At 54.9% G+C, this 20423-nt stretch overlaps 7 protein-coding genes across 7 annotated transcripts; 3 read left to right on the plus strand and 4 right to left on the minus strand.

The window, feature by feature from the left end:
* Positions 1 to 415: 415 nt before the first annotated feature.
* Positions 416 to 6848, minus strand: CkaCkLH20_07829 (uncharacterized protein; the record flags this gene model as incomplete). Its single annotated transcript, XM_038890545.1, has 4 exons — positions 416 to 1084; positions 1140 to 5623; positions 5676 to 6279; positions 6333 to 6848. The coding sequence occupies 4 exons, from the start codon at positions 6846 to 6848 to the stop codon at positions 416 to 418; spliced, it is 6273 nt and encodes a 2090-aa protein (XP_038744153.1).
* Positions 6849 to 8512: 1664 nt separating this feature from the next.
* On the minus strand, positions 8513 to 10216 carry CkaCkLH20_07830 (monooxygenase; the record flags this gene model as incomplete). The annotated part of the gene is made up of 4 exons (XM_038890546.1): positions 8513 to 8882; positions 8939 to 9523; positions 9574 to 9911; positions 9962 to 10216. The coding sequence occupies 4 exons, from the start codon at positions 10214 to 10216 to the stop codon at positions 8513 to 8515; spliced, it is 1548 nt and encodes a 515-aa protein (XP_038744154.1).
* Positions 10217 to 11112: 896 nt separating this feature from the next.
* On the minus strand, positions 11113 to 12210 carry CkaCkLH20_07831 (Sas10/Utp3/C1D family protein; the record flags this gene model as incomplete). Its single annotated transcript, XM_038890547.1, has 1 exon — positions 11113 to 12210. One exon carries the CDS (start codon positions 12208 to 12210, stop codon positions 11113 to 11115), a length of 1098 nt encoding a protein of 365 aa, XP_038744155.1.
* Positions 12211 to 12834: 624 nt separating this feature from the next.
* On the plus strand, positions 12835 to 14742 carry CkaCkLH20_07832 (endosomal integral membrane protein; the record flags this gene model as incomplete). The annotated part of the gene is made up of 1 exon (XM_038890548.1): positions 12835 to 14742. The coding sequence occupies one exon, from the start codon at positions 12835 to 12837 to the stop codon at positions 14740 to 14742; it is 1908 nt and encodes a 635-aa protein (XP_038744156.1).
* A 344-nt stretch (positions 14743 to 15086) lies between these two features.
* On the minus strand, positions 15087 to 16136 carry CkaCkLH20_07833 (mediator of rna polymerase ii transcription subunit 4; the record flags this gene model as incomplete). Its single annotated transcript, XM_038890549.1, has 2 exons — positions 15087 to 15934; positions 15989 to 16136. 2 exons carry the CDS (start codon positions 16134 to 16136, stop codon positions 15087 to 15089), a joined length of 996 nt encoding a protein of 331 aa, XP_038744157.1.
* A 170-nt stretch (positions 16137 to 16306) lies between these two features.
* Positions 16307 to 17094, plus strand: CkaCkLH20_07834 (uncharacterized protein; the record flags this gene model as incomplete). The annotated part of the gene is made up of 4 exons (XM_038890550.1): positions 16307 to 16468; positions 16528 to 16577; positions 16723 to 16776; positions 16974 to 17094. 4 exons carry the CDS (start codon positions 16307 to 16309, stop codon positions 17092 to 17094), a joined length of 387 nt encoding a protein of 128 aa, XP_038744158.1.
* A 722-nt stretch (positions 17095 to 17816) lies between these two features.
* Positions 17817 to 20180, plus strand: CkaCkLH20_07835 (alpha- glucosyltransferase alg10; the record flags this gene model as incomplete). The annotated part of the gene is made up of 5 exons (XM_038890551.1): positions 17817 to 18041; positions 18093 to 18181; positions 18237 to 18811; positions 18859 to 18996; positions 19045 to 20180. The coding sequence occupies 5 exons, from the start codon at positions 17817 to 17819 to the stop codon at positions 20178 to 20180; spliced, it is 2163 nt and encodes a 720-aa protein (XP_038744159.1).
* Between the last annotated feature and the right edge of the window lie 243 nt (positions 20181 to 20423).

The raw sequence follows: 20423 nt of genomic DNA on the forward strand, positions 1-20423 counted from the left end.
GTATTCAGGGAATGAGGTCTCTGAAATAAAGATGACTGGTTTCATGGAGCCATTTATTCGTAGAATGACCATGGCTCAGCATCCGACGCGGAAGAACCTCCAAGACTTGTCAACTTTTAAGTGCAAATTCGGTGAGTCGCAATTACTCGATCGCAGTAGAACCTTGTGGATTGAGAACTTCCTTTATCTCGCTGAATTGGGACAGAATTTTAGTTGTTAGTAACCCTCCCAGGGGATGGAAGCTGCGACAGTACTTAGATGGAACTTTTAGATAGTAATTAGAAGAAGATGATTAGATTAGGTTAATGAAATACAACGACCGTTGTGTCCGTGAAAGCCACTTTTACTAAGATATAGCTGGTAAAACAAACCCAAGGAAAAAGATTCAAACAGCCACAGATCCGTTCGCTGAGAATCAGTACACCGTCTGGTTAGTCGGCACCTCCATGCCGGACCCGTAACTCCAGCACCTCCACCTCTCCTTGGCCGACGCGATCGTGGGCCTCTTCTGCATACCGGGCCTCGACATCTCAGGCCCGTTCAGCTTCCACTCCATCTGCCAGTTCACCGCCGCGTTCACCTCCCTCTTCTCGTCCGCCGCGCTCAGCGGCGCCCAGTTCTCCACCGGCTGCGTGTTCAGCTTGCCGTACCCCTTGAGGCGCCCGTACACGTCTCTCGTCGTCCTCACGCTGTCGCCGCGAGAGGCCCAGCCGCACCTGCGCATGCCGTCGAGGTGCGCGTCGGCGGCGGCGCGCAGGCGCTCGTCCTTGTCGGAGCCGCGTGTCGCGAGGAGATGCTCGTCCAGGTCGCCCACCACGTCCTGGTGCACGCGGGCTGCGTCGCGGAGACGATTGGCGCGGCGGAGGAGCTGGCACAGGCGATTGGCGAAGTCGAGGGCTTGCGCGTCCAAGCCGCCGCGGGATTGACGGAGGTTGTAGTAGAGAGTGTCGCAGAGGGTGATGGCTTGGTCGAGGTGTCCGGCTGAAATGTGCGCGTTGACCAGCAGGGAGCCAATGTTGAGGACCGTGTCGGGGTACCAGGTGCGCTGGACCTCTCTGGACCGCCAGAGCAGAGTGAGAAGGTTCTGTGTGAAATCGATCAGCTTTTATGTCTTCACAAGTCATCAAAGGACATCTTACCTCGAGTTCCGTGTAGTTCTTCTGCTCGCCAAGAAGGTAGATGAGGCTGCGCACGTCTTCCGGCTGGGAGGTGGCAAACTCGAATCCCTTGCGCTCCTTCAGGGCGGTAAGTACGAACTGCATGATGTTCCTGCTGGTAGACAAACAGGACTCCTTGGTACCGTTGTCTGCAGACTTCCAGCTCTCTACGTTGATACCAGCCAGAAGTTCAGCGAGGCGGTAGCCCCAGACATAGTTGCGTCCAGCAGAGTAGAAATTTTGAGAGTTGGCAAAGCTGAAAGCCACCTTGGCAACCTCGTGGGCTCTAGGGGTGTCCTTCTCCTTCTCCATGAACCTCTTGGTGACGCTGTACGCGGCCCTGCAGGAGACGAGACCAAAGTCAATGGCGTCCCTGTCGGCGGCAATACCCTCGCCGATCTCGCGGAGCAGACCGACGTAAAAGTCGGAGCCGGCCTGGTTGTTGGTCGCAGGGCCGAGGAACTTGGCGTATCTCGACGTGAACAGGGAGAAGAGCTTCTTGTCGAGGACCGACACGAAGCCGGTGCGACCGCGGGACTCCCAGACGAAGCGGAGGCGAGCGGCGTGCTCGATGACGACCTCGATGTTGCTGTTATCGGTGAAGCTAGACATGACGGACAGGTACTGCTCGTAGAGGATGGTCTCAAGGAGAACATCGGCCATGATCTCGGAGAAGCTGTACGACACCTTGGAATCGACGTTCAAGGCTTGCTCGAAGGAGATGAGGAAGACGAGCGACACCTTGCTCGTCTTGCGGGAAATCTTGATGCTGACGTCCTTCTCGCCGCCCTCGAAGCCGGGGAAGAGGAGGACGTAGCGCAGCTGGCGGACGAGGTCGTGGCCGTGACGCACCATACCGGAGGCGATGTAGATCTGGGCCAGCGAAGTGGCGGCAGAGTGCAGAGTCGTGGAGATGGTGACCGTCGAGATGATCTCCATGACAGAGGCCTGCAGCATCTGGACGATGGCGAGGTGGGACTCCTTGGTGCCGAGCTTCTTGTACAGCAAAGTGATCTCCTTCAGCTTGGCAAGAGTAGTCTCGTGCCACCAGCCGAACTCGATCCTGAGCTGTTCGTAGATCTCGACGCTGACCGCGATGGCGCGCTCGACGGTTGCCGTAGTTGAAACCTTGCCAGTGGTTACAACGGTCACGTAAAGCTTGGACAGACGCTTTTTCATCGTCTTGACCGTGGTCTCGGTGACGACGGTAGTGGTCTTCGTCCTGGTGATGACCTCTTCGTAGATGCGGACAGACTCCTGGTAGTGCTCTTCGGAGCCCTCGCACACCTCAGCAAGCGCGATCATGGCCTTGATGACGATAGCAGAGGAGGCACCGAATACCTTGGTGACCGTGTCGCGGTACTCGATCGTCAGCTTGTAGCGGAAGTTGAAATCGGTCTTGGCGTGGAACTCCAAGACGTAGCGGTAGCGCTCATAGATAAGCTCGACCATCTCCTCGGTGAACTTGATCTCGCGGTGGTGGGTGAATGTCGACCACAGAGAGGAGCAGATCTTCTGAAGCTCAGACCAGCGCTTCTCTAGGTGGTAGTGGTTGAGGACGATGATCGCGGCATCAAGACCGGCGGCATGGACACAGCCATCGTGCGAATAGATGGTGACAATCTCGTGGTAGCAGTCGTACGCCTCCTTGCGGCCGAGCTTGAGGTAGACGGCTGCAAGCTTGTACAGCGTCTGCACCGTGAGCTGGTGATCCTTCTTGAGGTTCTTGCGGTAGTGCTGGAGAAGTCGGTTGTAGGTTTCAATGACCTTCTCGTGGCGGTGGTACTCCTCGTAGAACTCGACGAGACCGACAGCGGCCTCGAGAACGCAGTGGTCCTCAACACGAAGAGAGTGGAAGCAGGCGTTGAAGACGCGAAGGTAAATCTCCTCGGCCCTGTCGAACTGTCTCTGCTTGTGGTAGCAAAGAGCAAGACGTTTGGCGACGGCAATCCGCTCCGAGACGAACTCTCCCTCGATGGTCAGCTTGGAATCGGCGGTCAGGACACCGTTCCAGGAGAGCTCCAGGGATTTGCGAGTGATGACCTCAGCCTCAGCCCAGTTCTCCTGTCTCAAGTAGAGGTTGACCAAGGCAACACAAGAGCTGAAGAAGCCCTTGTTGACCTTGCCGCCCTTGCAGCGGTTGTATGTAGTCTCAAAAACCTCCTTGGTGACAGTCTCAACGACAGTGGTGGTGGTCTTGGTCTCCACGGTAGTCTCAATGACCTCCTCGACGACCTCTGTCATGATGGTCACCGTGGAGAGAGCCTCCTCGTGCTCGATGTTCTTCTTCGACTTAAAGTAGCCCCAAACTCTGTTCAGCATGGACATGGAGACGTTGACGATGCCAAAAGACTTGGCGATGACGGCGAGTTGCTTGAAGCGGATGGCCATGACCTCGGACTCAGATGTGTGGTGCTCGTACTCGGCCCACAGGCAGACCAGAATGTTGCAAGCCTCCTCGTTCCGCTTGATGCGCTTGAGGAAGTGGATGTACTCGATGGCGATGTTGAGCTTCTCGATCTGAAACTCTGTCGTGCTCTTTTCACGGCAGACCTCCAGGATGGAGCGCCACAGGCTGACATAGAGCCTCTCGGTCATGAGGAACTTTCTCTCGGACTCGTAAGTGCGAGCAAGACTCAGGATGATCTTGATGCGACGGATATCTGTATAAGACATCTCCTCGGCAGCGTCAAAGAGGAGATCGGTGTGGCGGGTAATGAGCTTGGTGTTGTTGCCGCCCTTTCCTCGAAGGTCAATGGTCATGCCAGAAACCTCTTCCGCGATCTCGGACTCCATCTTGGATCCCTTGCCAAAGCGGAGGGTGACAATGGCGTGAAGCTCCCTGTATAGCTCCATTGCCGACTCCTCTTCCTTGATATCGATGTAGAGCTTGGCGAGTGCCTTGTACCATCCGATAACAGCGTCGCTGGTCTTGCCGCTCTTGGCCTTGTGCATCTCGATCATGTACTTGATCATCTCCTCGCGGTAGGTGACGGTGGTGGTCCGTGTGGTGATGGTGATCTTCTCGGTACACGAGAGGAACAAGTTGGAGCAGGAGATCACCAGAGGGCTGAACTTGTAGAGCACAACCTGTCCAACACAAGAAGCCTTGTAGAAGAACTCGGCGGCGCAGGTCTGGTCGTTCGTGCGTCTGTGGAGGTTTCCCAGGATGATGAGGTTCTGGAGGTAAGAGCGGTGCTTCTCTCCGAAACAGGCCGAACGAATGCGAAGAGTCAAGTCTTGCATCTCAATGGTTCTCTTGAGTGGGAACTGGGTCTGCCAGTGGGACCACTCAAGAAGGGAGAAGAACGTGCTCTCGGGGAAACATTCTTTGAACTCAGCAGTAAGGGTGAGCTTGCCCTTCTGGTCGTGCAGGGAGGATGAGCGGAAGTGGGAAACCCAGTGCTGCATCATGTAACGAACGATGTGATGAGAGTGGAAGCAGTTCTGAACAACGTCGTCGGTAAGAGGCTCAAGGGATGGTTCGTAGGAGTGGGTGAACTTGATCTTGGCGAAGAGCATGAGTGCCATGGTGAGATGACGATGAGTGTCCTCGATGCTCATGAGGGCGTTTCCACACAGGCTGTGGACATACTTCCTCACGACGGAGTGCTTGAATCTCAGAGTACCCCTATGGACGACAACAAGACCCTGAGTGTTGTTGATAGGACCCCAGATATCGGCCGAAGGAGAGACCGAGCGCTTGGAGATCGAAACCCCCATGAGGTTGGTCATTTCACCCATTGTGAGCGGGCGCTGGGCGGCGATCATGTAGATGAAAAGATTGTAGGTCTTGCTCTCGCCGTACTCCTCCTTCAGGTTGACCTTCTTCATCAGCTCTCCGATGACAAGCTTCACGTCAGACTTGCACTGCGCAATGGTGTCTCGGAATGAGTTGAAGCTCAAACCTGTCGAGAGTAGGTTGATTGACAGATAGGCGTGCAGGAAGGAGCCCTTGGCCTGGTCAGCGAGCTGGTTGATCATATTGCGCTTGGACTGATCGTTTTCGGCAGCGAACGTGGGGTTGCGCCTGAGCCTGTTGGCAAGGAATAACTCGATGTCATCGCGGATGTGGTCTGGGGTGATGACCAAGTGCTTGCAGCCGCTACCACCGAGGTGGGAGATGGGGCGAGAGAAGGTGACGGCTTGGATGTTGGAGTGTTTCTTGAGAGCGGTGTGGAGGCGCTTGTGCAGGTCGCCCGCCTTCTGGGTTCCGCCGGTGATCTCGTCGAGCCCGTCAATGACAAGTACAAGGTTGGTCTTCTTGTTGATGGCGGCCAGACTCAACTCGAGAGACTCCCAGAGATCGGTCTCAAGCTTGTGGCTGTTCTCGCCAGGCGGCGTGCGGTCAAAAATGACACCAAGCCTCTCGAAAAGATCGACATCGCCAACATTAGTCTCGAGCAGCTGAGAGAGCAAGCTCTTCAGGAGACCGATGGGTGATGACTCTTCAGGGATATCGCTGGCTAATGGCAACAGGTCAGCAGTTGAAAGTTGACAGGTGGCCTGGATACTCACAGAAGGTGTATGAGATTGTCTCGAACTGGGCTCGGTTAATTGGCCGTTCGAGCCTCTGCCTTACCCAGGCGGCGAGCATGCTCTTGCCGCAACCCTCGTTACCAGTGATGGTGAAGATGTCATCCTCACCTCCGAGGAAATCGCCCAAGTCGTGCTTGATCCACTCGCAGGTGCCGTCAACGCGAAGCTTGCGGTCGGCAACACGGCCGTAGACAAAGGACTTGACCGACTCCTTGGAGGGGAGCAGGTGCTGACGCAGGGTGGCAATGTCTAGCGACTGCTGCTTGCTGCGAAGCTTGTGTGCCCACATGTGGTTGAAGAGGTGCTCCTTCAAGGACCAAATCTCGGAGATCTGGCTGCCGAACTCGGCGTCAAAGTCGATCGTGACCGAGCCGCTGTACAGACGGCTGATGCGCTGTCTGTAAAAGACGGCGACATCTCCGACGAGGTGGACGAGATTGGAAAAGATACGGCTGAGGTCGGACTTGATAGCATCGCTTGCAGAGAACATGTCATGCAATCTGATAGTGTGCGCCAACAGGAGACCGAGCTCGTAGAAGGCGTTGAAGGTGGGCTCAAGAGCCTCGGCTTGGTCACAGCCGAGCTGTATAAGATAAGTCAGCAGAGCTCGATGAAATGAATGAATGTTTGTCTTACCTCGAGTAGGAGGTAGCAGCTCGCCAGAGCAGTGTTCCGGACATTCTGCCACTCAGGAATAACCTGCCTGAGGTTGCTAGCGAAGTCATCCAACTGGATACCGAAGAACTCGGCCTCTTTCAATACACGATCCCATTGACTGCCCTTCGAGGGCATATGAATGAGGCGCTCGTCACCAATGTACTCGAGGTACGTTTCGAGGTCGATCTTCTCGAAGTGGGACTTGGGAACATCCTCCAGCTCGCGAACGATCTTGCTCTTCACGAACTGAGCCATTTCGGAGACACCTCGCATCCATGAGGATGAGGATGAGGACGACGACTGAATCTGACCGGAGGAGACTGTCCTGAGGTTGGAAGAAGACATGGTCCGAACGTCGGAGGAGGACTGTGTCCGGGACTGAGAGGAAGTGTGCGTCGTCATCTCGTTGCTGGAAAAGGAGGCGGAGTCGCTATTCCTTTTCATCTCCTCCTGGATGACATGCTTGTTAAGCGACGAAGAGCTGGGGGTAACCATGGCTGATGGTCTCGTGTTCTCTGCGGTGGTGATAACGTCGTCAATAGACCTATCGGAGGCGTAAGAGTGTTCCGAGGAAGTTGATTTCTTCCTTCGACCTGTAAGATGGAAAAGCCTTCAGCCGTTGCTCAGGATGCAAGCAAAGATGGTATAGAAAGAAGTATATCTTGATTTTTCACTCACTCAATGGGTTTCTGCGGAATCCAAGCATTGTCAGGAAGTTTGAGGAGTGATTTCGTCAGTATCACATCGGGGACTGCCAGCTGGCTTTTAAGCAGCGACGGTCGGCGGAATAAAGCTTGTCGGCCTCGGCATCTCGGCCAGTATCTACGGGCGTCTCAGACCGCTCAGTTCTGAGTCGACAGAGATCCCACGGCAAGAGATGGATCCCGTCGCGATGATCTTTGGTGTTTGAGACAGTTGAGTGAGCTGCTTCTCAGCTTCGGCCCAACATGTGGGCGCTAGAGTCCGTTTGCGCGTGCGGTCGACACTTGTTCGCGTCGGAGAATGGCATGGCGAGCATGGGAAAACTGACAAGACCACAGGAGCTTTGCTTGGAGCTGCCTCTCCTGGCCAATGCCAGCCGGTGGGTGATGGCATCGCGGAGGAAAAGAGGGTACAGGGAATGCAGAGCTTGGCTGTGAGACAAGTTAGTACGTGTGATAATCTTAAACATGTCTCAACAGCTCGAGAAAGATGTACTAACCGTAGGGAGCTCTTCGAAATTCTCCCTCATAAACACACTCTCGAAGAGCTCTTGTTGTTTATCAATGTCTGTCTCAGTATGTGCTCTTGCGAAGCTGTAGTCGGATCAAACGCCAAATGTGATCAAATGCTTCCGACAATGGTGGTTTCCCCGCAGCCGCAAACAGTTTTCCACGAAGGCCGTTTATATGGCCGTTCGAAACCGTCGATCGGGCTGCTCGTTGACGCCGCACCTGCCATATACGGACTGATTTTCACTCTCCGCTCTCTATGGGAAACTGCAGGGCGGCGTAATTGCGGTAGATCATGTGGAGTTGCAAGACCCAGGGAGGACGCATGTTTAGACATACCAGACCGTAGAGGGTAGCATTATTCAGCGCCAACCGAACTGGGAGGGAATCCGGCGCATAAGACACGGGCTGAACGGGCATAGGCGGGACGCCGGTACTAACCTCACTCGGATCCGGAGACGTTGATGCAGGGCCGGGGTGAGACCCGAACATACGAGTTACATCAGTTGACTCGAGACGCCACAAGGGATGTACAACGACTGACTTGATAGCATGTACATGGTAACCACCCAGACGGGATGTGACGAATGCGTCTCCGACCGAAACATCACCGCGTGTTGATCATCGCCAAAGACATCAACGCTCGGCATGGCCGTCCCCGGTGGGGGTTCAAGCCACGGACCGACACTACTACAGCACCTCACAACTAGTACGACTGGGATTCGAGCTTCAAATGAAGTTCTTGCTTTTCTCATTCTTGAACAAGCTTGGCGCAGCAAAACATATTGTTTTTGCACACCGTGATGTTCCAGTTCGCAGCGTGCAAGTCGAACTGAGCATTTTGTCAATTATGCAAACGCCACTAAACGGAACTGAGTCTTGTAACAATTCCCGTATCGTACCAACCATTCCAGACGATATTTTCTTTTGGTCACCCGTTTGTTACCCTTAAATGCTGCGGCCGGTGTCACGCCCAACCTCCTCCTGGAAGCCCATGCCGTTGCGGATGCGAGCCTCCACCTCAACCACCCGCTTCGGAAGCATGAAGCCCAAGCCGAAGAAGACGAAGAACGCCCACTTCCAACGGAAAGGGTTGAAGGTGACGCTAAACGCGAACCACCACAAAAGCTCAAGATAGGTGAAGAAGTCAAATGCGCCCGTTGGCGAAAAGTATTTGAAGAGTTTCGTCATCTCAATCCAAGACTTCATCCAGAAGGGGTGCGGCCTTGTCAAGGGGTCAATGAGGAACATGAGGAGGATTCTGGTGTAAATGCCGATGTGCCAATTGCCGACAGTTCCAATGGCAGCGACATAGGTGCTAATAGTCATGTGAGCATATTCCGATGCGGAGAAGTGATTCAGGGTGTGGCTTACCAGTTGATCGCAGAGATGGAGGGGTGCGTCGGTGGGAAGGTCTGAATGTACCAGTTGGGTGGACTGTACGGTTCGGTGAAGCAGCTGTCGGGCAAAAAGTCAAGAGAAGGACGCTTGAAGCCAGTCGCCATGACAATGATGTCGGCAGGAACAACCTCTCTTCTTCCAGGACCACCCTTGGGAACACCCTGAGCGCGCCTGTTGACAATGACGCCGTCGGCCGTGAATCCCTCGATGTCACATCGAATCCACTCAGCGTGGCCAGATCGGATACTCTCCATGACGTGGCTGTTAACCATCGGCGTGTCCATGTAGATGCCCTTGTCGTAAGGCGCGATTTCAGCCAGGTCTCGGTAGAAGAACTTCCGCAGAAGGGTCTCAGGAATCCAAGAAAACCTGGTTTCCTGGCCGAATATGTTCATGGCGAGCAGCATGTTCACGATGGGATTACGGGGAATAATCCACTTGTCGCTACGAGACAAGATCGACGTCTTTTCAGCTTCTTCGTCCACGGCGAACTCCAGGGCTTCGACGGCACTGGCACCACCACCGATGACAACCATTTTCTTGCCCTTGGCATTCTTTCTGTACGTTGTTAGAACCACGCTGCAAGACGTATGTGATGGGAACCGTACCCGGTAAGCTGACTAGAGTGGTACACTTGGCCCTTAAAGTTCTCCATGCCAGGAATCTGGGGCATCTTGGGCTCGCCACAGGTTCCAACTGCAGCAATAACACCCTCAAAATGGCCATTGGCGGTGTTGTTGATGACCCAGCGTCCCTTCTCATCTTGGTAGACCTTCTCGACGGGAGTGTTGAACTTTGTCCGAGTCTCCAGACCGTACTTCTCCCAAAGCTGCTTGACTTGGCTGAGGATTTGTTGCCTGTCGGGGTAGCCGCGTTCCCACTTGACGGACGGGTGGAAGCGGAACATCATGGAATGGATTTGAAGGCTCGAGGAGTTGTTGACTTTCTATATTCGCTATTAGCGTCAGGTCATTGGGTCACGACTTTGGATCTTACACTCCAGATGCCTCCCAGGTTCTCGCGACCACCAGCTTCGAAAATGACGACGTCGAAGCCATGGCCGATACAATGAGCCGCTGAGGTTACACCAGTGATACCAGCTCCAATGACGGCAACCTTGGGACGGCTCAAACGCGTGCTCGGCTCGGGAGGAGTAGGGGAGAAGATCTTGTCAGCGAACCATTGGAACAGCTGGAAGAGGAACAGGAAGGGATGGAAAATGGGGTTCTCGACGCGAGATTCGGACGGCATCGTGGCAGCTGGGCCTCAAGCCTGGAGTCTTCAATTGCGATAATTTGACACAGCAATCGAGTTGCGTCTCAGGTAAAGAAAAGTCCTAAATGCAGGTGAGGTGAGCAAAGGGGGAAGTAAAGTCTATAAAACCAATTGAGGGGGAAAATCTCAACAACGGCAAGAACGGGGAAGGTGGTGAACGGGACGAAACGGGAGCCTAGGGAGCTCTGGGGAGCTTTGGGCAGCTCCCTGGCATGTGAGCTGGAGCTCTCCCGCCCATCATCACGTTGCGTTGAGGTCAGCTTCGCGTCGTTTCCCCCCGCGGCTGCTAGAGTGAGACGGCCGGCGAACAGGCCCACTGATTACGGATGATTGACGTCACTAGGAACGCTAGGGAAGTTTTTGAGGAGCCCATTGAAACGCCGCAGCGCTGTGGAAGCATGTGAATACGGGCTTAGTCCGGGTCTGATGGTTGTCTCAGTCTTTCGCCAGTGATACCAGGGGAAAAACTGTTAGGGCATTGACCGCTGCATGATCCAGACGTGGAGTTACTAGAATATCTTGCCATGCCATCATCAGAGAGGGGAACCCTGAGGGGAAAAAACAAGGCCTTATGATTGTTCGTGTGGCAGGGCTTATTTGCATAATCCGAGGATCAGGGTGAGCCGCCCCAAGGCCCTGTTGCCCGTAACTGGAGCAAGTGCCTGACAATCTTCTGTATGTGGTCTAGGCCCAGGTTGGACCGTGATGTTCGAGCGTTGTCCCCTTACACTAACACAAACACACACACGCATCCCGCACGATAGCGCACACACGATGGCAACTCTAAGTTGAGGCTGTTCCTGAGACCTCGGCAAATCTCCTTGTTTTGATTGAATTCTTCTTGGCGCACTTTTGGGGGTATCTCCGTCCATCTATCTCTTGCCTCGGTCGCGTCTGCCCGCCTCCAGCACCTTGACACGCTTTTGGAACCGCTCACCCATTTCAGCGCCGTGGCCACTGCCTCTCGGGCCGTCGGTGGTCTCTCTGCCGCGCTTCCGGCTCTTGTCAAGCAGGTCGCGAGTACCGCCGCTCTTCTTGCGCGCGGTGAGCCTGTTGATGCGGTCCACACCTTCACCCAGAGCCCCCCACTCCTCGCCACCGAATTGCATGCGACCACTGCGGCCAGTCTTCGCCATTTCCTTTGCCTTGTCCTTCTTGCTCTTGGGGGCGAGACGGACAAAGTTGGTCTCTTCGTACTCGCGGCGCTCGTCTTCGTCTTTGCGCTCCGCGGCCGTCTTCATCCTGCGACCGCCAGAAACAATTGTTGTGCCGATACTGGGCTCGGCGAGAGGGGCAGTGGACATCTCGGTCTCGATGAACTCGTCCATGACGGCGGACTTGTGCGGCCGGCGGTCGGTCTTCTCGCGCCGCTCGGAGGGCATGACGGTCGGTGCGATTCTCGGCGGTCGGTACACTCCGTCCTTCTCCGTAGCTTTCGCGGCGGCTACGGCTGCCGCAGGGCGAACGAAAGCATCAGGTCGGGCTTGCAAAGCCGACGCCTTCAAGTCTTCTTCTTCTGATTCCTCGTCGCTGCCGGATTCTTCATCAGAAGCAGAGTCGTCAGAGTTGTCGCTGTTCTCGCCCTTGGAAGCCTTGATTGCGCGGGCGTTTCGTTCGGCATCGTCTGCGGCACGCAGGATCTTCTCGATCTGGTAGCGCAATTTGTCTTCAAGCGGGCGAACACCCTTCTCCAGGTAAAGTCTCAGTTCGACCAGCTTCTTAACGACAGCGTCCCTAGTCTCGTTGGCGTTTCCATCCTCGCTGGACTGCTTTTTGGCGTTGCGCAGCTTGAGCAAGATCAAGAAGACGAGGTTTTGCAGGTAAGACAGAAGCAGTTCGTTCTTGACGTCGAGTAGAGAAATGCCATTCTGCGGAGGCGAAATCGAAGCCTTCGGTGCTGCGTCGAGTGAAGTTGTCAATGACTGTGTCAAAGAATCCAGCAGAGCTGGCAGAGTGCTTGGTGCGGCCATGGTTGACCTGCGAAAAAAAAGTTGCGGCGGGTGAAGAATTTGGAGGTCGCAACCAAATCAAGACGCGACCCAGGAAATTTTTCTTTGCAACCGCAAAACCGATCTGCAAGTGCGGGACCCGGAACTGCGGGTATGTGGGCCCCGGCTATTAGACCCCACTCCTGGTGTTTCCCTCCCCTGCGCCCCGAGAGGCGGACGGCGACACGGGATGACAATCTTCCGACAGGGAGCTCGGACAGGGTGACTAAGCCGAAAATGGGACAGTTGTTCGAGGCAGCAGGAGCTCTTGGTAAACGGGCATCAAGCTCTCAGACCTGACACCTCTTAGGCAATTGGCCATCTGTCCACCTTGAAGCATTTTGCTTCGAAAAATTATAACTGCGCTTGCTCCGAGTACTTCCTGTGTGAACTTGAAAGGAGCTCTTTCGAAGCTGCACAAACCCGGACGATCCACCGGCTGTAAGCCGTTTCGCGTACAGATCCAAGGGTACGTAATCGCGATCTATGGAGCTATTCCCATCGGTTTCAGGTTTCACCCTACTGTCCTTTTGAACAACGCAACTCTTATCGCAAAGTGCAAAGGCTGACTCTGGACAATCGTAGAGCTACAGCACATCGATCAAAATGCAGTTCCGCGACATGGCGCCTTCGTCGGCGTTCGTTGCCTCGCTGCTAGCGATCCCGCAGCTCGCGTCCGCCTTCTACCTGCCAGGTGTTGCGCCAACCTCTTACAAGAAGGGCGACGTCGTTCCCCTGTATGTCAACAGTATCAAGCCGGTCGCCGCACCCTCCGACTCGCGATTGCATTCGATAGTATCCTACGACTACTACCATCCGGGCTTCAAGTTCTGCGAGCCATCGCCGGCCCCCGAATATGTGTCCGAAAGTCTCGGTAGCATTCTCTTCGGAGACCGCATCATGACCTCTCCATTCGAGCTGCGCATGAAGAACGACGAGGTTTGCAAGCCTCTTTGCATTCAGAAATACCCTCCGGCCGCTGTCGGCTTCGTCAGGCGCCGCATCGAGCAAGGCTACAGCTTGAACTGGCTCGTGGATGGCCTGCCCGCGGGACAGGAGATCTACGACGACTTCACGAACACGACCTTCTACAACCCTGGTTTCCTTATGGGAGGCGCCGACGAGCAAGGGAACATCATCTTTAACAACCACTACGATATCAATATCGAATACCACCCGGTCAATGGCAAGCAAGATCAACTGCGTGTCGTTGGTGTCGTCGTCGAGCCTAGCTCCAGAGCGTACCCCGGCCTTCTCGACTGCACCAACAAAATGGAGCCCATCATTTTCAACGAAGACAGCGGCGAGAAGGAGGTCAAGTTCTCCTACTCTGTGTACTGGAAGGAGTCGAAAACGGCCTGGGCGACCCGATGGGACAAGTACCTGCACGTCTTTGACCCCAAGATCCACTGGTTCTGGCTCATCGACACCGCCATCATCGTCGTTATCCTCATCCTCACTGTCATGTCAATTTTGGTCAGGGCATTGAAGAAGGATATTGCGCGCTACAACCGCCTGGACCAGATCAACTTGGATGATCTGTCAGGCACGTCGGTCATGGAGGACGGAGTCCAGGAAGATTCCGGCTGGAAGCTGGTGCACGGCGACGTGTTCCGGAACCCATCCCATCCTCTACTTCTGTCGGTCCTCCTCGGAAACGGTGTTCAGTTGTTCGTCATGACTGGCTTTACTATCTGCTTTGCCCTTCTCGGCTTCTTGTCGCCCTCCAACCGTGGCTCGCTGGGTACGATCATTCTTCTCCTGTACACCATCCTGGGCTTCGTCGGCGGTTATGTCTCCTCGAGAACGTACAAGTCGATGCAAGGCGAGAAGTGGAAGCTGAACATCGCTCTCACCCCGATTTTGGTTCCGAGCATTGTTTTCGGCGCATTCTTCTTCCTCGACTTGTTCCTGTGGGCCAAGCAGTCTTCTGGTGCCGTGCCGTTCACTACCATGCTGGTGATCATCGCGATCTGGTTCGTTCTGTCCGTGCCGCTCTCCTTCGCCGGATCATGGATGGGCTTCCGCGCCTCTGTCATTGAGCCCCCCGTGCGCACCAACCAGATTCCCCGTCAAATTCCGCCCGTTACTACGTACCTGAGGCCGATTCCCAGCATGCTGATTGTCGGTCTTCTGCCGTTCGGTGCTATCTTCGTCGAGCTGTACTTCATTATGAGCTCGGTCTGGTTTAGCCGCATTTACTACATGTTCGGCTTCCTCTTCCTCTCCTACGGGCTTATGATTGTCACTACCGCTGCAGTTACCATTCTCATGGTTTACTTCTTGCTTTGCGCCGAGAACTACAACTGGCAATGGCGCTCGTTCCTCGCTGCCGGTATGAGCGGTGGCTACATCTTCGCCAACTGCCTCCTGTACCTCATCACCAAGTTGAACCTCAGCAATCTGGCCGGAACCGTGCTTTACATTGGATACAGCGCACTGATTTCCTTCCTTTTCTTCATCCTCACTGGCAAGCTTTCCCCCCGTCGGCGTCCGACCCCATCAGTTGGCTAACCTTGTGTCAGGATCGATCGGTTACTTTGCCAGTTGGTGGTTCGTTAGGAAGATTTATGCTTCCATCAAGATTGATTAAACGGCGTCGCATTTGAGCGTTGGCATGTAACGACTGAATCATGCCCTGTATGATACTTTGTTGTACGAATACTCGCTGAGCGTTGCATTGGTGATGACGAGCAGCGCGTATACAGCGCGTTTGACCATGAAATCAAAATGCTTTCATTTCAGGTAGATGTCTAGACGGACGAAAGGTAGACGAAAAATAAGATGTTTCTATATCTTTGATTTGATTGCATCTGCCGTGATATGTTCCCTATGAATCCAATGATGTGGCCGCACGACTATTCGTCGTCGTCGTCATCGTCCATGATGCTCGTGAACTGGAACTGCTTGTTCTTACCAGCAGTCGACGCACCGGCGCTGCCCACGGCCATGCTGTCGCGCCTGTACGCCTCTTGCTGCTCGCGGCGGATCTTCTCCATCTTCTCCTGGTACTCGCGGTGCTTCCTCTCGAGCTCGAGACGCTCCTGCTCCTCGCGGGCCTTGCGCTCCTCCTCTTCCTTGCGCTTCGCCTCGGCGATCTGCTGCGGGTCGTATCCCCGAGGATCGATGCCCTTGTCCTCGAGATCCTGGTACACGGCCATGGCGCCGCTGCGGATCTGGAACTCGTTCGGCCAGGGGATGAAGCTCGCGTTGAAGTGGGGGTCGAGGTGGTTGCGCAGGCCGTCGGGCAGCGAGGTCGCGCCGCTGGTCGCGGTCTGCTGCGTCGCGGCGAGATCACCCGAGCTGGCGCCACCGTTGAGGGCGCCCGAAGGGTCGGGGGTCTGAGTCTGGCTCGGGGTCGGGGCGGCGCTGACGGGTTGGCTCTGCATGCCGTTCGCGCCGGGGGTGTTGACTGTCGTCATGCTCGCGTTCGGGTCCGGGGCTGGTGTACTGCCCGCTGTGGGAATGCCATTTGTGACAGCGGCCGGGGGAAGGGTGGTCTTGCTGATGCGACGGGCGTAGTTGAGGAGTTCGTCGTACTTGACGGGATACTTGGGGCCGCCTGGGTAGATTGTGATCTGGGTGGTAGTGATGTCCTTGCGCGTCGTCGCGAGACTAGAGAGGGTCTCCCTAATCTGGGAGTCGAGGGAAGCGGTGGTCGCGCGAAGGTGCTGGAGATGGAGGTAGTTGTTTTGATGGGCCTCAACTGCAGTTGCGCGTTAGATGTGCACCCGACTAGCTTCGCGAAAGAAGGCCTCACCCTCGTCTAGGCCTCTTGCGAGATCATTGTCCGCTTCGTGTAGGTCCAATGCCTGCTTCGCGTGAGGATGATACTTTGAGACCGACTCGATGAGACTGGCAAGAGCCTTCTCAACACGCTCAAAGCGGGCGTCGATGATCTTGTCCATATTGGCGGCAGGCTTTTCTCGCCTGAAAAGTCCAGATTTGGAGCTGTATATGTTGAAGGATCACCATTGCTGTGTACAAGGCTGAGCCGATCCAGGACGGCTTGTGGTGGGTCTTCCCCAAAACGGATGCCGATTGGCTGGAGCTTTCTCAGCCAGTCGCCTGAGGCGCAATGGAAATCCGGCTTTTCCCGCTAAGAATCTCGCGCATCGGCATCATTCTTCACGACTCCCTCTTGCATCTGCAATTGAACCTCATAGTTCGTTCGCACGACAGCCACATTCAAGATGCCTTCTCCCGTGAGTTCGAACAAACTGCTGAACGACTTGCTGCCGTTCGAAGAGCTTTGCAACATAGCGCACACGACCGATTGCTGACCACTTCTCCATTCAGGCCCGTGTCGGTACTCTGTACCCTACCTACCGCAGCAAGTTCGGTCCCAAGTACGTCCTCGAGACTCCCTCCGATTCCGATCCGATTTTCTTCTGCTCCATGGAAACTCGAACCAGTGGTGTTGAGAGGAGCGAACCGACACTCTGGTCGTGAACAACATCCCCGCAAGATGGTGGGCTAACTGTATTGGCTCAGGTACAACACCGTCCCCAACGTTGCCGGATGGACCGTTAGCCAGGTCGTCAAGCTGTGAGTAAACCCTCTCAAATCGAAGCAGCACCACGGAGTTCAAGGGACCGAACTCGACAAACCGGGCCTCTCGCCGTTTGTCCGGAGAATCGCCAATGACAATGGCAATGGTGGAGGACATACGAGTCGGGGCGAGAGGGCTTTGGAAAGCCAGCATACGACAACTTCAATAAACACGTGCTGACGCTCGATTGCAGCGGTCTCCGCGCCGGTGGTTTCGGTGCTGCCGCTGGTGTTGCCGCCCTCTTTTACACCTCCGGCATTCCCAGAATACAGAAGGACATCCTCCAGGCAAGCAGCCCCGAGCTCGCAAGATAACATAATCCGGACAAGCACTAATTTCCATACAGAAGGTCCCCATCCTTGGCCAGCAGTTCATCAAGGAGGTCCACCCCGCCGACAACGTGAGCCCTTTCCGATCTGAATATACCTGGGAGCAGAGCGCTAATGACATGATACAGCCTTTCTAAACGCCTTTTGCGTGGCCATGTGCTTTTTCTAGACAGACACAGGGAAAGCATTGTGCGATGGAGTTGTGAGATCATGGGGCGTTTCCCCCTCGGGGGGTTGTATAAAAGATTCAATAGACCCTTGAACTTCACTTTGTTTTAACAACTTTGGTTCCCGTGATTGCACTCGGTCATATTTTCCCCCGTTCTCTTGTCGTCTAGATATAAGTCGACCAAAATCAGTCCTTGGACTGGCTTCATCAACTCGAAATGTTCCTAAAAGCTTTGGCGGGCCCTTACATCTAATGCCTGTACCGTGCAGATACAGTGCGAAGACGCAGAATGTCCCCTATTGCGGGCGTTTGGCGAACTGTTCACTTCATCTCAATCTCACACCTGAAGTCTCGACTTCAACGGCGAAATTGCTTTGGCGACGGGGTAGAGAATCCCGATTTTCTTTTTATCTCCTCTTCTGTTTTTCCTTCCTGATGAAAACGATCATTCATGTTGATGCCGCCTCAGTAATCTTTCCTTTCCCTACATACCAGTCCTTTCCGCCTATTTGCGACGCCGAAGCGTCTTATAGCAACGATGAAGGCCATCGAAGCCTACGTCAGCGGACTCAACATCCTCTCCGTCATCGTTCTCTACTCGCTACTATGGCTCATCACACCGAGACTACCGAACCCGAAGCCGTCCGGGCCCAAGACGAATAAGCTCTGCGATGGCTTGATGCACACCTCCTACAGCATCATCTTCATCGTGGGATGGGCATGGTGTAGTAATGTCATGGCAAACGTCGAAGAGCCGTACCTCGTTAGTCCCAACCACTCACAAATGCACTTAGAGATACTAATGGTAGATCAGGACGAAGTCTTCCATATCCCACAAGCCCAGAAATTCTGCCAGGGAAGATGGACCGAATGGGACGACAAGATCACCACCCCTCCGGGGTTGTAAGTCGTTTTTCCTAACCAGCCGCCCACGCGGGATCGCCTAACACGCGTCCAGATACATCCTGTCAAAGTACTACCTCGCCATGATGCTGAGACCAGAGTGCTCCGTCCTGGACCTCCGCGGCGTCAACATCATCGCCATCATCGGCCTCGGCATCCTGGCCACCCACTGCCGTCACCTCATCGAGGCCCGTCGCACCGACGCCAAGTCACCGGCACCTCCACTCGTTCTGTCCTTTCACTCGATTCATGTAGGCTGGAACATCGCGCTGTTCCCCGTTCTGTTCTTCTTTTCGGGTCTGTACTATACGGACGTCGTCTCGACTTTGTCCGTTCTGGTGGCGTACTACCACCATCTCCACCGCGTCCGCGAGGAGCGGAGCTCTTTCGTGAGCGATTTGGTCACGATTGTTCTCGGAGTGACCACTCTCTTCATGAGGCAGACCAACGTGTTCTGGGTGGTTGTGTACATGGGTGGTCTCGAGGCGGTCTCCGCTATCAAGTCCCTTCGTCCTGCTCCCGCCGACAAGCCCAAGTTCAAGGGTCTGAGTGACTGCGTCAAGTACTATGCCTGGAGGTATTCCCTCGGGGACATTCACGATCCTCCTCTTAACACGGCTTGGCCTGACGGTTCGTTGACCTGTCTGCTCCACTGTGTCTCTCAGCTAACAGTGTAGACCTCTTCTTCTCGGCTTTAAGCATTGGCGTCGCCGCCATTTCGAATCCATTCCGTGTCTTGGCCAAGGTGTGGCCGCACATCACCACCATGGGCCTATTCGCTGGCTTCGTAGCCTGGAACGGAGGTGTTGTGTTAGGTACGTTCAAGCATCAAACTTTAGGAGGAAACAACTGACACCTTGCAGGCGACAAGTCCAACCACGTCGCGACGATCCATCTCGCTCAGATGCTCTACATATGGCCCATGTTCGCCTTCTTCTCCTTCCCGCTGTTCCTTCCCTCGGCAATCTCTGTCCTGCGCTTCGTCCAAGGCTTCTTCACCGCCGTCTTCAAGGCAAGCGAGAACAAACCTCAATCATCTAGTGACTCAACCTCCGTTAGTAAGAAATCCGTCAAGTCCAGCTCCTCAAAAGAGACAAACGACTCCCCGGCGAAGAACCCTCCCCGGACTTCCGCCATCTACAACATCCTCCAGACCATCATCGGGAGCAAACTATATCAGCTCGCCCTCACACCCGCCCTCATCGCCCTGACCTTCCTGGTCGTCAAATTCAACACCATCATCCACCCCTTCACCCTCGCCGACAACAGACACTACATGTTCTACGTCTTCCGCTACACCATCCGACGACCGGGCCTGTTCCGCTACTACCTCGTCATCCCGTACACCGCGACCCGCTGGCTCTGCTGGGACGCCCTCGGCGGCTGCGGCCAAGGCGGCTTCCTCTCGGACCACACGGAAGCCTGTTCGGGACGGTACACACAGTCCCGGCCAGGACCGTTCGAGAATAATCCCTTCGGAAGTTCGGGAGCCCGCGCGGAGAAGCCGCCCGCCACGGAGCCCCTCGAAGACCAAGTTGTCGCCACGGAGGAAGAGAAGAAAGAGGGCGATGCCGCGAAGTACCACCCCTACACCCTCATCAAGCTAGACGAGCCGACGTCGAACAGCACGGAGCCCACGTCCTCGTCGACCGCCATCTTGCTGCTCGTCGCGATCACCCTGTCCCTGATGACGGCGCCGCTCGTCGAGCCGCGGTACTTCATCCTGCCCTGGGTCTTCTGGCGCATCCTCATCCCGGCTTGGAAGGTCCACGAGCATGCGGTGATTCATCCTGTCCTGGCCAAGCTGGAGGCTGTTCCGGGTGTGGGGGCGTTGGTTAGGATTGGACAGAAGTTTGATCTGAGGCTTGTTCTCGAGACGCTGTGGTTCATCTTGGTCAACTTGGTGACCATGTACATCTTCATCGCCAAGCCGTACAAGTGGAGAGACGAGAATGGCCGGGTGCTGGATGGAGGTCGGATGCAGCGGTTCATGTGGTAGACTTGGCTTCGTTTACCCCTCACCATAGACCTCAAGGCAATGTACAGACGTAAGTTGACAGTAGATCACAGCGAGAAAAGAAGTAATGCAACGTAAATATGCTCAGTTGTCATGCTCAACCTGATGCTTTTCTTTTGTGTGCGGTAAAGGTGCACTTTCATGTATGCTCTATCCCTTTGTAGGATTTCATGAGTCTGCGTGAAAACAAAAGACCTTCAGCCTGTCCTAGACGCCGGTTGGGAT

This window comes from Colletotrichum karsti (assembly GCF_011947395.1).
Source record: "Colletotrichum karsti strain CkLH20 chromosome Unknown Scaffold25, whole genome shotgun sequence".
Lineage (NCBI taxonomy): Eukaryota > Fungi > Ascomycota > Sordariomycetes > Glomerellales > Glomerellaceae > Colletotrichum > Colletotrichum karsti.